The 13,712-nt window shown below is 38.5% G+C and overlaps 1 protein-coding gene across 2 annotated transcripts; it reads right to left on the bottom strand.

Moving 5' to 3' along the window:
- Positions 1-627: 627 nt before the first annotated feature.
- prf1.3 (perforin 1.3) lies at positions 628-3,648 on the bottom strand. 2 transcript variants are annotated; one of them, XM_067411501.1, is made up of 4 exons: positions 3,624-3,648; positions 2,766-3,280; positions 1,424-2,293; positions 628-1,267 (listed from the first exon to the last, which is right to left on the bottom strand). In XM_067411501.1, the coding sequence occupies exons 2-4, from the start codon at positions 3,266-3,268 to the stop codon at positions 967-969; spliced, it is 1,674 nt and encodes a 557-aa protein (XP_067267602.1). In that variant the 5' UTR covers positions 3,269-3,280; positions 3,624-3,648; the 3' UTR covers positions 628-966. The 2 variants fall into 2 exon arrangements, with proteins under 2 accessions (XP_067267602.1, XP_067267603.1); XM_067411502.1 differs by having other exon boundaries at positions 2,766-3,307; positions 3,624-3,639.
- Positions 3,649-13,712: the final 10,064 nt, after the last annotated feature.

Genomic DNA, 13,712 nt, shown 5'->3' with positions numbered 1-13,712 from the left:
AACAATAGAAATGATCACAAACCAGCTTTAGGGAGGTTTGGGCCTAAATTATTGAACTGAACACAGCAGAAGGCCTTTATGAGATACTTCTTGTGTAAAGCAGTAGCTTTTCTACAGGGGGCGCTGTTTGGTTCAGAAAGACTGCAGTCACAGGTCATTTTTCTTTTGTTTTGCCAAAAACATTTGTCATTTTAATTTGTATCAAAGGATGTATTTAAAATTTATAGCAGTTTAATGTTTTCATTCTATAGATATCAAGGATTTTTACATCTAGTTTACTTATGATTTTCCATCCTCATCCACATTTAGAAAGGTGACAGATACCACTATCTTCATGCTATATGCATCTTCCGAAATGCTTAGAATGTTATTCATTTTAATTAAAAACATCAAGGCATAATTGCTCTTTATTTAGTCATGTGTTTTTAATTTTTACATCAAACGTTTCTGATTAATCAGAACCATTGTTTTATCTCTTCCCTGCTTTTCTGTGCAATTGTTAAAATAGTTCACAAATCTAATTTCACCCACTATGAGTGAAATTAGCAGCTGTAAGTTTGACTGCAATGAACACTAGAGACAAAAATATAAATACATTTTTTTCAAGAAAGTTTATTGCATCTGTCTGAAAGCATTATTTTTTATTTAATATGACAGTCATTGTAAAAGATACATATAAAATTTTAAAACTAATTCATATATTGAGAATATTTTTTTTTTAAGAATCAGACAAAATTATAAGAAAAATAAAAATATTTCAGATAAAAGTTCTTAAGGTTCTTATTAGTTCTTAAAAGTGAAGATTTTGTAAATGTGTGTAAAAATAAGTCAATGGTATTTGATTTATAATAACTATTTCCAATGTGTATCAAATATCTCAAATAGCTTATGGCCATTTTTATACATGCATTAACTCAGAAGGACCTTCTTCAATATTTTCCAGAATCTTTACATTGTACTGTATTATTACAGGAAAGACTTATTTCTTGCAAAGACATTGTTTTTTTTAAAAGCAATGGGCTGCTCTCTGCCAAATGATTGGTAATAGTTTAGAGCACCATCACCACCCGGTGTAGGAGCGTATTTCTCACAAACAAGCCCTGTAAGACTTGGGCCACATGTTGCAGTGTAGTAAATCAAAAGAGAGCCGTGCTTAAATCCAAACTGTTTCTGTATATTCTTGCCTTGCGTTGGGACAAGAGAACCCTTTCCCAATAGATCATCATCAAACATGTTATCACGGTCCCACACCTCAAATCTCAAGGGCCTGTAAGAAGAGGATGGACATGACATAAAGTACAAAAAGTATTAATTTAATTTAATTTAAAATTTCGGAAGTTTACATTATCACACGTTTTAAAGGCATCTACAGTATTGCTGACAGAAATTGAAACTATGATTTCGGAAACTGTGTTTTACTCACTTGCGTTCAGTCAGAACCACAGTTCCAATATTCCACTGGTAGTTCCACTGAGGAAAGTTGTTGTTCATAATCACATTGGTTGTAGCCGCTCCAGAGCCGTAAAACACTTTAACATAACCATCAGTTTTAGAGAACACGTCTCCCCACAATCCCGCAGCACTCTTCACGATCACGCTCAACGTGGCCACACCTGGCTGACTCGGACAGCAGTTACTATCAACTCTTTGATGACCGCTGCATTTGCATGCACAACTACTGTCACGCCGGCCCACTTTGCAACTGGAGGGGCAAGCGGTTGATACGGCGTTTTTTGTGATGTATTTGCTGATGGCAGCTTGCAGACTGCTTCGTCTAGCTGAGTCGTTTCGCACGAGCATATGCAATGAGCTCAAGGTATAGGACACCACTCCAGGAATTTTCTTCAGTGAGGTGAGCCAAGCACCATAACCATTTTTGCTGCTTGGATCAAAGAGGATGTCTTGCTGCTCACCGTTGCCGCCCAATATTTCAGTGATGCGGTCAGAAAAGGAGGCACTGAAGGTGTTGCCCTTCTCCAGTTTCTGTTGCTTGGCTTTGCAGTAGCTTGCTTGCCCGCTCACCTTCACGCCCTTAATGACGCCGGACGCCTCCGCTGATAAGCAATTGCTCACGTCGTGTACCGTCAGACCCGTCATGGAAACCTGGCAGGTCTTGACAGCGGTGGTTGACTGTACGCGGCCGCCCAGGTCGACTCTCCTCAAGAAGTGTGTTCCATAGATAGAGATAAAATGGTTGTATGCAGCTTCTGAACTGCTGTCGTATTTAGCAGGAAGAGAATGGATGGAACCGGCAAATTCTTTGGTCAGTGGAGGACGAGCCTGAAGACGAAATCTGACGAAAGGAGAGCAAAAACAATTTGCTTTTCATGCATTATGTTAGTAATGTAATGTTAAATAGCTGATGTTTGTTGTATTGATGTCCTGATTTGACTATCACTCAACTGTATGGTGTCCTTGAGTGTTTTAAAGTGTTATTATTAAATAGTATTCGAAATTCGAATTAGTATGTCCCAAATCAACAAACATGGCAGATGTGCGAGTGCAACGGTTAAGTAGAGAGGTTCAGATAAAGGGGTTTGAGTGATTAAATATCAGCTTTTAATCTGACGAACATATATTTAATCTGTAACAGCATTGTGAACTTTTGTAATGATATGTTTGGCTATTAACTTTTTTCTGTAAAGAACATTTAAAGAAACTTAAGTAACTTTTTTTTACTGTAAAGAATGTTAAAGCTTCTTCATGGAACCAATTATGTCAATAAAGACCCTGTATTTTAAAGAGTGCACACACATATGACTTACGAGTAATAGCGACAGGAGAAGGTGTGGCTGGTGTAGGAGAACTTGTCTTGACCGCTGTGGCTCTTGGCAAACCTGGCTGACTTTGAATGAGTGCCACCGACAGCCACACCAGCCACCATAGGCACACTCAGTCCAACCTTCCAGCTGGCACTGGCTGAAGTGGTGGTGTCCTTAAGAACCGAGCTGGACGTTTCATACACCTTGGCACTGAGGCTGCGACGACACTGCACCTTGATGCGCCAGTCGACCACAGAAGCTGGCAACTTCTGTTTCCCATTGAGTAGTTTGTTATCGCACACAGTGCAGTTGCCATGGTCTCCTCCAACCATGTAGGTCCGCACATCCACCACAAAAGCTCCGGTGGTCTGCATCCGCACAATGTCAAAGCCCTCTCCCACCAAATTATGCCCCGGCACGAAAGGAATCTTCTCGCACTCGGTGCTGGGGACTGTTTCACAACAGAGGGCAAAAGGAAGAAAGAGGAGCAACAGAAGAGGAGCCATTTGTACTGCAGGCTGAAAGAGAAGAAAATGAGAAGAGAACTATTTCACATTATTCTAATTTAATAACTGATCAAGAAGTATTTGGACATTTAACATGTAGAAATGTCTGAGTATCTTTACATTATATAACAAAATATCAAACCAAGTATATATTTCCCAACTTTTGATGCAAGTATAACATAAGTGATGTTATTAAAAATACCCACTAAATAAATCCACTCTTTAGAAACCTTTCTACCTTTATTCTACACTGTACCAAAGACAAACATTTATGCATTGAAAGAAAGATAAATGGTAAGCTATTCATAATTCCTATACAAAATATGAAAATACCAAGCAAACAATTGACATTTACCTAGTTGAGATGTTTTCTTAACAGCCTTGGTAGGGCAGGGCGGACGATTCAGTTAAATAACCCTAACGTTAGAAAAAAAAAAGGGGGGGGGAACAAAAAAGAGCAGACTCAGAAACACCAGTTATGTTACCTTCACACTTTTTTTTCTACAACACCAACACAAAGACACAAGCACATATACGCATACTTTTTAGCCTTTTGTAACATCAATAAACAATTCTTTGCTCTCTTATAGTTAAAAGAAATGAATTTAACAAATTTTAACACTTTTTTTGTAACCAACACGGCCTGTGAGGAATAGACTTATTTACACTCTTCTCAGGCCATCTATTAACATGCAATCAATGAAATCAATAACACTTCTGTAACTTCATTTCAGAAATACCACTGTATATAAATACCACTGGTTTTTCTTGATGGATGCTAAAACATCAAAAAAATGTTTTAATTTGAAATGCAATAAAACATAAAAGCATCCCAGCTGTAACAGTAAGCAGGAGAACACTTTTAAAACTAGGTTTTTATTGTAGCCTGTATTTCTCAGTGGCAATGAGGTGCACTTACTGCAAATGAATCATGACATATAGTCTTCTACTAGTGAAGCTCACACTGCAGGGTCATACTAATCAAGATTTGATATCAGTCTTGATTCAGGCTTCTCTCTGTCTGCTTTATTTAATGCATTAAATTGCAGACCGTTGACCTTCGCACTGGCTGCGATTGGCATCTCTGGATCTGTGCTCGATTGGCTCTTATCTTACTGAGATGAAAATTCCTACCACGACAATTTGAAAGGGTCAGTCTCGGCACTTTAGAGATTTTAGAGGAATGACCCAACCCACTTATATGATTTCAAACATTTTTGGACCTCACAGTAAATGTGCAGGTTTACTAGTACACAATATTGAATCTATGTGAATAGGATCAATACGATCATTCTTGTGGACACTTGGGCTTTGCTCTGCATTTATCTCGCATGTAATGACTTTTATCACACCAAGATCTTTGTGAATTCTTGACCAACTTCATTTGGTGCAAGTATTCAACGTATCAGCATTCATAAACGATGGGTGAATATCTGACTAAACATTTTTAGAGAGAAACAGAAGTTCTTCACACCTCTCATCTGCAATGTCTGCAGAAATGGTGTGTAAACCGCTGTTGCTCTGAACCAATAACGTTCAAAGCATTCAAAAACTATTAGGCTTTGACTCTTTAGTTTCGACCATTTCAATTCAATTATACTGTTCCTATATCTTATCATAGCAACCATTATAGTACTAGCAAATGTATTAAGTCCCCAGGGTGCAATCAGAAATTTGGTAAAACTGCTTTCGATTTTTATGCTTCATAGGCATGGAAGGAGCTGCAAAACACTATTAAAAAACAAAACAAAAAAAAAACATCTTTTGTGATGCATCTTTATGCATTGTATACACTGATGAGCCAAAACATAATGACCAGTCACAGGTGAAGCGAAAATCATTGATCATCTCCTAACAAGGCCATATTATATTATATTATATTATATTATGCAGGAGAAATGGCCACTTTGACAAGGGCCAAATTGTTATGGCATGGGTTGCTCTTTGTCAACAGTGGTGAGAATTTACCAACAGTGGTCCATGAAGGGACAAACCAAAAACCGGCGACAGGGTGTTGAATCCCCAAGGCTCATCGATGCATTAGGGCAACGGAGGCTATCCTGTCTGGTCCGAGACAACAGAAGGTCTACTGTGGCACAAATGACGCAAAATTTGAAGTATATTTTATTAACAAGGTTCAGGAGGAACACGTACAAATGATCTACCCAATCGACACATCATTCCAATCAGCATGAGTGGAGGCCTATATATGTACGACTCACCTATGTTCCTCGACAGTTTCAGCATCCCTGCACCACCCCGTCTCCTCACACTCGCCTGGTTACCATCTTAAACAGAGATATGGGGGGATACTCTGGGTTCGGGACAAAATACCAAGATCGGAGCCCTCTCCTCGGAGAGCACTCCAAATACGCATACTACTTTCTATCTGATTATTTGTAAGCGTGAACTCGTGAAATGATTGTTATGGGAAGCATGTGTCACAAACACACACTGTATCACACTCTGCTGTGTATGACGCTGTGTAGACCAACCAGAGTGATAACCCCTGTCCACTGACGAAAGTGGCGACAATGGGAAGCCGATGGAGGGAGTGTGATGCTCTGGGCAATGTTCTGCTGGGAAACCCTCGGTCCGGCCATTCGTGTGGATGTAAATTTGACATGTGCCACATTGTTGCAGACCAGGTACACCAGGATAATGCAGCAGGATAATGCACACTACCACACTGCGCACATTGTTCAGGAATGGTTTTAGGAACATGATGAAGAGTTCTGGGCTCCAGATTCCCCAGATCTCAATCCAATTGAGCATCTGTGGGATGTGCTGGGCCAACAAGTTGCTCCACCTCGTAACCTACAGGACTTGAATGATCTGCTGCTAACGTCAAGGTGCCAGATACCACAGGACACCTTCAGGTCTCTAGTGGAGTCCATGCGTCAGCGGGTCGGCTCTGGTTTTGCAGCACACAAAGACCAACAGCATGTTAGACAGGTGGTCATAATGTTTTGGCTCATCTGTATGTGTCAAACTGCAATCAGGTCATACGTTTTTGTGCATTGTATATGTTTTAATGAGTGAAATTGTTGTTGACTCTCTGGAAGATCTTGTATCTCAATGTCAAAGTGCAGTCCGCCTGCCAAAGTGGCTAGCATATATCTGCCAGGTGTTTGATTCCAGCATAACTGAGATTTTTCACCTGGTATATTTAAAAAGGTCATTTAAGGTGACAATAATAATACTTTGACTCTTTGCAGATTGATTATGTAGCTGATGTTTTTTTTTATGGGATGAGGAACATGCTGACTCCTCCTGAGAGACTTATCTTACTGCTCTGGTGGATTATTGCTTTATCTCCTCAGAACATCTACCTGAAGATCAATGTAGGTCAGAAGAGACCAAACCACTCTGAGGGGAATTTCAATGTTTATTCTTTCAGATATCATGACATTATGATATATTCAGCCCTTTTCTCCTATACGACAGAATTTCATGTAAGCTAGAAACTTGAGCTAGCAACTATGGCCAATATTTTTTAACTAAGACCTGAGAAGCCAAACAATAGCTTGATTTATTCAAAATGAAACTAATTAGGATTAAATAAGATTAAGATTTTAAATAATTAAATTTTAATTTTAATTTAATTAATATAATTAAACAATGAGTTATGTTAAATGCAAATTAATTTGAATAGTAAGAAAGTAAGCTCTGACAAACTAAAAAAAGACATTCTTTCATCCTATCCTCAAGTACAATAAGTTCTCTTTTCTTCCTGCCATTGATCATAGCAATGGAAACTCTTTGCGTGTTTAGATTCATTTATTCTGAAGCTTGCTTTCAGTTTGCCAAGGGCCACTTTCTGTTTAGCACCAAATGTTTTTCATTATTTTTTTGTTTTGTTCATCCAAGCAGCTATCAGAACGGTACCCCTGGCACACCAGAAATCAACTTTGAATTAGTACTCAGTCGTAGTTGACCAATTTAAAATCAACAAACTTTGTTGAAGGCTGAAATAGCAATTTGTCTTCAAATTATAACTTGTAACCTCAGTTACCAGTGCCACGCAGCATCAGATCTTGGTTTAGTCCCGATTGTGATCTAGGCCATGAAGGCTTGCTGTGGAATGTGGGTTAACCCATTTACACCAACAGCGTAGCCGAGTCCGACCCAGATGTTACATCAGTTGTAAAGTTCTTCGGTCTGACAGGCCTGTGGTCTGAAAACAAGCTTTACTGTGCAATGCAAGATGTGGTAGTAGATAAAATCTGTCATGTACATTTTATCATTCCAAACTTGTATCATCTGCTCATCACACAAAGGAAGAAAAAATGAGTGAATGGAACATTGGTATGTTAGTATATGTTACAGGATAACAAGAGGGTGAGCAAATGATGACAGATGTTTCATTTTTGGCTGAACTATTTCTTTAACACACCATTGAATTGATTGCTAGGCGCACTGCTGCAGAAGGGTTTGTTGTTTTGCATTCTGTGCTGCAATTTATGACCCACGTACAGGTCACTGAGTGCAGCGGCAGCGAAGGGAGAAACTTGCAGTGTATCTTAAATGCCTGCCAAGCTGCATCTCAGTGCTACAGCAGTCCCTGTGCCGATGTTGTGCCGAATTTTAACTCCCTGCCAAATTATTACCCCCCTCGTTGAGGCCGCTACCTAGTTGCCTAATCCTAACTTCCCCCCCACACCTAATTCTAAGGCTACCTACACTGGGGTAATAATCTGGCAGGGTCAGAATTTGGCACAACAAAAGGAAGAGGTGACACAGGACCCCAGGGGTTTAAAGTGAAAAGCACACACATAGACTAAAAAAATATGGACGACACACCTTCACTCTCTTCCATTGTAGAGAACCGAAGCCGCCAATGTCCAAATATGGCACTGACATCTTGGAGCCTGAGTCAGTAGTGAGCATGAAGTGGAGCTGCGGTATCAAGGCCTCGCATACACTCGTGCAGAATCGGTTTAGTACAGATTACATCAGAACAACACATTATGTCAGTGTGAAATAAACAGTTATGGAAATGTAGAAACTAAAGTTGAAGCTCCAATCTCCTCCCGAAAATCCTGAAAAAAGTGACTCAGTGACTACTTTGCTGAGAAAAGCTGTCAATTATGACAACACACTGCTTGTTTTTATAGCATTAAATAATTAACTAAAACCAAACTTATTTAAAAAATGGACATTTAAACTTGTGAAAATGACCTAAAATGACAGAAACCATCTCTGGATTTTTTTTTTTTTTAAATCAAGTGTTAGTGTCCGTTCTGGCAGGTCACGTCAGTCAAGCTCGCATCAGCTGACTCCCAGGTGACTCACGTCTACCTATAGGAATACGACGCCTATCACAAAATCCATATACAAGTTCCTCAGTATTATCAGTAGCTATCGCATTTCTCAGGAGCTAATTACCCTCCTCCATCCCCATCTCCTCCTCTCTTCAGTCAGGATTGGCCTTATGATTCCCCTGAATCAGACTAATTCTTGAAATATATGTTAAAATTATTGACATTAATGATATCTGCATATGTTGGTTCTGTTCTGTTTACACTAAGGGCGGTTATTGCTGCTCTCCCTGCTCTTAGGACTTGCTCTTAGGCTGCATGGAAGCGCAGGGAGTTCTTGCCCAGAACAGAACCATACTGCCAATACAAACTCTATGCAATTATCAATCATATTTGATGATAGTGTTCCTGACAGAAGTGTAATTTGATTGTTTAGTTTGTCTCACGTCCCATTAGATTACATGGAGAGGGTGGGGTTTATGAGCTATACTGCATCCAGCCACCTGGGGGCGATCTAAACGTTTTGGCTTTACTTTTCAGGACTTGTGGGCAGCCATGTTTGCTGCGGCACCCGAGGAGCGATTGGGGGTTAGGTGCCTTGCTCAAGGGCACCTCAGTTGTGGGTAATAAGAGTGGAAGAATGTGCTGTTCATTCACTCCCCCCACCTACATTTCCTGCCGGTAACCTTCGGGTTACAAGTCTGAATCTCTAAACATTAGACCACAACTGCCTCCTCGCCAAAACTGCCCCCTTACTTTTTACTTACTTTCTTCTGTGGAACACAAAATAAGTATTTTGAGGAATTGTCCTGATCACTTTACCATGCAATTTATACTATGAATGTGGACCAATGCTTGTGGCGCCATAATACACTAAACCCCGGTTAGGCTTAAACCTAGTCCCTAAATGCATGTTTGTTTTAACTGAAAGCAACTTGCACTGACATATCTTAAAATATGTTCGTGCCATTGTTTTGTCTCAAGATGCACACCAGTAATGTTTTTTTCTAAGGCATGTTTAAAAGCTACTTAAATTGTCCTAATTGAACTAAGGCCTAATCCTGGCTTAATCTAAGCCTTGTCTGTGAAACTGGGCCGTAGTCTGTGATGTATTATTATTATAAGCATATGCAGATTGATCTCTAAAAGTTTTTTTTTTCTTCTTCTAACATTTAGATATTTAAATTGAATAAAACTGCAACAATACAGTGAATCAGCAAGGTTATGTAAATTCCTATGAAGTCAATAGATTGCCTTCATGTATACTGCTGTTACCACTTTCTCAGACAAACAAATACAATGAGACCTGTTTCGCCCTCACGCGGATTCCATTTTAAATTACTGGATATCAGCTGTGAAATTCTGCACCTTAAGTGTTTTTTTTATCTTAGAAATTAAAATACATGGAACAGTGGTAGAAAATGAATCTGCTCGTGCAGAGATGTAGACAGACAGTCACCAAGTTGCACAAACAAACAGCAGCTGCCTTTTACAGTTCCTCTTGAACCAAAACAACGAGCTTATGCTGCGTTCACCGCATGTCGTAGCCGTAATTACAAGATGGCAACCTGTGATGTTCTACCTGGAGCGGTTCACATCCTCAGACTCGGATTTATGTGTTTCTATGGCACCACTATCAAAGCAGAAATAATCTGCAGCAGTCAGGTGGTACAAGTAGGAGCTCTGTATGTTGTTTACATTCATTATTACTGTAATGTTATGTTCTTTGAGACCTGAGGTAATTTAACGCAGTTTCTTCTCTTGTGACGCTTTGCAGACTTTTGTGCACGTTGTGTTTTGAATGTGTTGGGGCTTTGGAGAGTGCTCTAAAGGGAGGGTGGGATCTCATGCTTTCAAAGCTAGCTTGCTATTGCTAGCCTCTCTGAAATTGCCTACCCTACCTTCAAATAGGTGGCATGAATACCTGCGTTATGTTACAAAGCAATGTAGGCATATTAATATTAGGTGCTCATTCCGCCTGGTTACCTGTCATTAATTCACCACTGCAGTGGGATTCCCAAGTGCATAAATGAGGTGTGCTCAATGTTTTGCTGCCTCTCAGACAACAACTACATAAAACCTCTGCTGTAAGACAAATAAACAATAATAAAACAAACAGAAGGTACAGGTACAGGTCCGGAACAGTGGACCATGCCCCATTTTTATTTGGGGGTCCTTCGAATTATTTGTATTATATTAAATCTTTTTTTTTTTGGTTGTGTCACCCACCTTAACTAATATTAACATAAAATTTTAATTCCAAGCTACTATATATACAGTATATTGTACATTTTTTAAAAAGTATAGCTGTCTTGAGGCTGTTTTGCAGTTCTGACAGGCACAAAATGAAATCATCTAAACATCTGCAAATTAAGTTACAAAGCTTAAAACTTAGAAAAACTTTTTCAGCACTACTGAAAAAGTTTTTTTTTTGACATTCTGCATACTTAATTAGTTTTTTTGGGATGTTCTTGTCATTTCAGTGAACGGCTGTAAGAACTGAATAATACTGTCCTATTTGGAGCATCAAGGTAAAATTAATACTTGATTCATCCTCAAGCTGGTCTCTGCTAGTGTGGTAGAATAGCAGACCAAACCAACCAACTGGCATCACACTTTACTGCTTTGCATTGAAATAGTAAAATCAATTATTTTTATTTGTTTTAAATGATTTTAAGATCCTGGCGGACCATGAGGACCTGACTGACCTAGCTATTGTCACCTTGTGCTTATTGGAGGTCTTGACCTAAAACAGACTTTTTACTTAAATATAAACATATTGTTTATAAAATCCTTAATCCTGTTACTTTTAAATTAATCAAGGCATTTTGTTCTGTTGTTCTCCACTGAAAAAAAAATGAATGCAATAAGTTCAGCCATCATGCCAAAAAGGATGACCTCAAGAGTTAAAATAGCATTTTATTTGATACAGTTATCATACTGCACCCCCTGGTGTTTGAAAACTGTGCTGTTTGTAGAGCATATTATACAGCTATTATATTAGCTGTATAGGCCTATATACGTTGCAAGAAACATATGCGGCAGACTTTGAAACAGAGTGTTGTTTAAATAGAGTGAAATACATATATATTATCATGGTGAAATGTGGCCCCCACATGCTATCATATAGTAGATGTCTGCTTATCTGCCATGCTTATCATTGAACATATGTTATTCACAGTACATTGTAACAATCCCTGGTCTTTTACATGGTTTTTCTTCAGTATTGCTTGAGCTACATCACAAAACATGCACAACAAGAATACCCTTATTTTATAAATTACTAGGTCATTTGTCAATTTTAAATGATTTTTAGAAATATTCTCAAATCAATCGATTGTTTTATTCATTTTAAAGTTGTTTCGAATGCTTCAAAAACGTTCCTAATAGAAACTGACAAAAAAATAAATAAATATTGGTTGAAATGTATTTTCAAACATAGTGCTGGCTTTCAAACTGCATTATTTCTAATGTAATACAGCTGGCAGTTCTTGTTCAAATGAATAACTCTTTTGTGCTGTTGTTTGCACTACTAAACACGCTTTAAAGTTTTCAAGAACACAAAGTTGTCAGTGAATTCCGTGAATTAAAGTTTAATGAATACTGCATGAATATGTGACTTCACGGGCTAACCAAATAAAATCAAATAAAAATGTGAAAAATTAACTCTTCAAAAGTAGAAGGTAAACTCTCTCAAATTGCAACACAGTGAAGCAGCAGAATTTAAAAAAAGAATACTGAATTATAGAAAATTGTGTCCTCCATGGAGGGACGTTTTTTTCAAAAGCTCACTCGAGATAATAGCATCTGGAAAAAAGAGACATATGAACAAGATGTACAAAAGGAATGAATCATTGCGTAATGATTATGACCTTGAACTTTATAACAATCAGATAAAATCTTACAGGAGTTGCACATTATCTACAGAAAATACCTCAAATTAATTTTATGTCTCTCTTTGACCCATAAAACTACCAGACATAGTTTAGTAACAGTGTGTTGGTGTGAGTCCTGCAGTCTTCTTCCTCTGCTGCTGTAGGAAGAGGAACCGGGGCTGTGGCATATTTGTGGCCACAGATCGCATGCGTGACAAGGGAGTTCTTTTCCTGCCATTTTACAACTTCAAAAACTCAAACATACATTTTGTCATTCTCGTTTGGATTTACACAAAAGGAAATGAACCAAACTTCTGAAAAACGAATTACATTCACAGGAGATGAAGACTGCAGTTCTATTAGTAGTCTAATAAAAGTTTTTTTTGGTGTTTGTTTGTTGTTGTTATTTAACATGAAGCGGGACGCCTCAATGGGGCGTTGCAACCTGATCTCACGGCAATTCGTACGTATTTTACGAGGTAGCTAAATCGTATGAATTCATACGACCTCACTCGTACTAATTCATACGTTTTTTGCTAAATCGTATTTATTTTATGAGTTGACAAATTCGTATGAATTCATACGAATGACCTACCCCAAACCCCTGAGATAGCGTTGGGCAGACATATTTTTTTTGCTGAAGAAATGAATGAATGGGCGACTTTTTACAATGGCACCAGCAACTGAAAACTTAGCAGATTCAGTCATATGCTTTTGTTCACTGTAGTTTACGGGATTAGTTCACCCAAAAATTAAAATGTCATTTATTACTCACCCTCATGCCGTCCCACACCCGTAAGATCTTCATTAATCTTCGTAACACAAATTAAGATATTTTTGTTGAAATCCGATGGCTCAGTGAGGCCTGCATAGCCAGCAAAGACATTTCCTCTCTCAAGATCATATTTAAATCAGTTCATGTGAGTACAGTGGTTCAATATTAACATTATAAAGCGACAAGAATATTTTTAGTGATGGCCGATTTCAAAACACTGCTTCAGGAAGCTTCTGAGTGTTATGAATCTTTTGTGTCGAATCAGCGGTTCGGAGCGCCAAAGTCACGTGATTTCAGCAATTTGGCGGTTTGACGCGATCCGAATCATGATTCGACACAAAAGATTCATAACGCTACAAAGCTTCATGAAGCAGTGTTTTGAAATCGGACATCACTATATAAGTTGTTATTTAGTTTTTTTGGCGCACCAAAAATATTCTCGTCGCTTTATAATATTAATATTGAACCACTGTACTCACATGAACTGATTTAAATATGTTTCTAGTACATTAATGGATCTTGAGAGAGGCCTC

This window comes from Chanodichthys erythropterus, chromosome 15 (genome assembly GCF_024489055.1).
Source record: "Chanodichthys erythropterus isolate Z2021 chromosome 15, ASM2448905v1, whole genome shotgun sequence".
Lineage (NCBI taxonomy): Eukaryota > Metazoa > Chordata > Actinopteri > Cypriniformes > Xenocyprididae > Chanodichthys > Chanodichthys erythropterus.
Note: the sequence above shows the minus strand (reverse complement) of the source record. Positions and strands in the feature narration are given on the sequence as shown.